The following is a 2,713-nucleotide window of genomic DNA, read 5'->3' as shown; positions in this document are numbered from 1 at the left end:
CTACATCTCCAGCGGGTTCATCGAGTACATTTCAGTTTCTTTGTACACTATTTCCAACTGCTCTTTTGACACGCTAGCCATCACCTTATCCTGTATCGCAGTGTACTGTTGTGCGAATTTGACCAGTGAGTTGTTTGGGTTGACATACTTCTTGAGCATAGAGTTAAAACCCTCACTTCTTGTCGTGGTCTGCAAGAACGGGAAAAAATCGTGCATATAGTATACCGGGACCCAACACTTCCTGTTCTCCCATAGCCATTGGAAATGTTCGTTGTCAGTCTGGCCATACACTTCCATCATCACCCACCACTTGTGCTCAAACTCCTCAACTGCATTCATAATATAAACATGGTAACATCAAGTATTGAAGGATGGTAACATTTGTTCAAACATATTTGGTAACTAGGAACACCACTGATGTTGATAATTCTGTCACACACACCTGGTTACTTTAGTTGAAGCATCATGGTAAGTACTTTGCACACAGGATAAGTTTTTTTCCAAAGCGAATATCACTCTGTGTGCGTAGTACAAGCAACATTTTTAACTAGCAACAAAAAGATACTCATATCAATCAGCACTAGCTGGTGATTGAAAAGTTTTGTTGTAACTAGTGGGGTGAACAATTGAAATGTGTACATCAAACATGAACATGATAGGGGTAGTACAGAAAGCAATTAATGTAGGTAATTTTGTTATAATCCTCTGGTAACTTGTCACCTTGTTAGATGGTAACTGTTGTTATCATGCATCTAAACCCATTTTCTATGTGCCCATTTTTCTTTGTTTTAAGTTAGTGAGGGGTGGGAAGTAAAATACCAGCCAGGCTGTTGTCAACACAATCCTTGAATGCATTGTTTAGTGGCTCATTGTCAGCCATCAGCTTCCCAAGCTTCTCTTGTACTTTTTTCATTATATGCCAGCGGCAATTCCTGTGTACTATCCCGATGAACACCTCATCAATAGCACTCCTCATTGCAAAATCTTGATCTGTTATTATGTTCTTTGGCGCAATTCCACCCATTGCATGCAAGAATGCATTAAACAGCCACACAAAGTTACCAGATAGCTCGTTTCGAACAAACCCACAACCAAATTGGATTGACTGCCCATGGTTATTAATGCCAATGAAGGGCACATAGGGCATTTTGTACATGTTTGTCATGTATGTTGTGTCAAATGAGATGACATCATTGTATCTAGCATATGCCCTGCGCAACGCACCATCTATCCAGAATAAATTTTCCACTCTGTCCTCATCATCAAGCTTTATTCTCCAATAGAAATCTGGATCTTGTGCCTTCATATCTTGGAAGTACGAGATTGTGCTCCCCACATCAGCATGGCGGTACTCCATCCAGAATTTAGCTCGCTGGTTTGCGATGTCCTTTGTTGTGTATGGTACATCTTTAGGATTCCCGTAGAACCATTGCATTAGTTGCATCTCTCTTGCTGTCTCTATGTTGCATCCGTGCAATATCTTCAAGAAGTCCTGCTCATCTTTTGGAATGTTCCTATGTGTTGATAGGAACTTTGTCAAGGACAGCTTTCTTATTAGAGGGTGGTTGTGGTCGTCGTTGAAGCATTTGACTCTCCACCACGCATCCGTGTGGGTGATGTAAAGGTGGGACGGACATCCCGACCTCACAACCTTCCCTCTTTTCCTCTTCTTCACGATGCCTTTTGGGTCCTGCACATCCTCTGTCTCCTCCTTGTTTGTTCTTGGCTTGCCGTATTTCCCACAAACCAAGAGGACTCTGCTTACAGTATTGTCTTTAATTGTTTTTCTGTATTCCAGTCTCATTCCAAACCCATGTCTCAGTGCATATTGCCTGTAGTGTTCATAAGCTTCCTCAAAAGTATCAAACTTCATCGTTTCATCAGGAGGTTTCGGTGTGGAGTATGCCTCGGTATTTTTGTCTCCCTGTTCAGCATTCTCTCCTCCTATTTCTGGACTCACTGGCTCGCTGACTGAATGATCAAAGAAGCTTTCTCTCCCCCCTATGCTGCTAGTAGTCGGTTCTCTGCTTGTCTCTCGAACCATCGGGTTGCTTCTAGATGTAGCACTTGTAATGTTTTGGAAAATTGTTATTTTGTGTTATATTTTCTGCACGCCAAAACTAGTGGTAACTTGTACTCCAGTTGCTTGGTAAAGTTTGCATGCATTAAGATATTTTTTGTAGCTGTAAAGTGAAAGCATGTAATTCCAATTGCAATACAGATTGCATGATAATTCGTATGCAGTAAGTGTGGTAATTGTACCTAAATTCATGGTAACCTGTGTGCATCAAGCTACGTGATTTGTGAACTGTTTCATGGTGAATGTGATAGTTGTAAATAACATAGGGTGGTAGTTGCAATTCAAGTACGATGGTAACAAATTTGTGTACAAAAATGTGGTAGCATGGTAAATGTTTTACCTTCATCTGTTTTGGCAGAACCAAAGCTTGCCGTGTGTGCATATTCACACTGTTGGTTTGTCCCTACACCACTCATCATGATATCCACATTACCCCCGTTGTCATGCGCCATTTTCTTGTGTTGCAGCACCTGCTAGCACATATGATTGCATCCATTAATTTTCCACAATTACAAGTAATTTTGATTATTTTTTCACAACAACTATTTTTTTTCCTTTTACTGCACTGATTACTTCTTTTTTATAACAGGTATCGTTTTGGCAGTAACCAGCATATGGGAGTATGACAGCGAT

At 40.7% G+C, this 2,713-nt stretch overlaps 1 protein-coding gene across 1 annotated transcript; it reads right to left on the bottom strand.

The window, feature by feature from the left end:
• On the bottom strand, nt 1-2,044 carry LOC147965585 (protein FAR1-RELATED SEQUENCE 5-like). The gene is made up of 2 exons (XM_087530515.1): nt 820-2,044; nt 1-329 (listed from the first exon to the last, which is right to left on the bottom strand). Exons 1-2 carry the CDS (start codon nt 2,042-2,044, stop codon nt 1-3), a joined length of 1,554 nt encoding a protein of 517 aa, XP_087386641.1.
• Nucleotides 2,045-2,713: the final 669 nt, after the last annotated feature.

The sequence above is a fragment of the Triticum urartu genome, chromosome 6A (assembly GCF_056163025.1).
Source record: "Triticum urartu cultivar PI428250 chromosome 6A, HENAU_Tu73, whole genome shotgun sequence".
NCBI classification, from domain to species: domain Eukaryota; kingdom Viridiplantae; phylum Streptophyta; class Magnoliopsida; order Poales; family Poaceae; genus Triticum; species Triticum urartu.
This window is presented reverse-complemented; position numbering and strand designations above follow the sequence as displayed.

Coding starts and splice junctions, on each gene's coding strand:
- LOC147965585 (XM_087530515.1), bottom strand. CDS start 2,044: ATGGTTCGAGAGACAAGCAGAGAACCGACTACTAGCAGCATAGGGGGG. Junction 330..819: donor TGTTGACAACAGCCTGGCTG/GTATTTTACTTC, acceptor TTATGAATGCAG/TTGAGGAGTTTGAGCACAAG.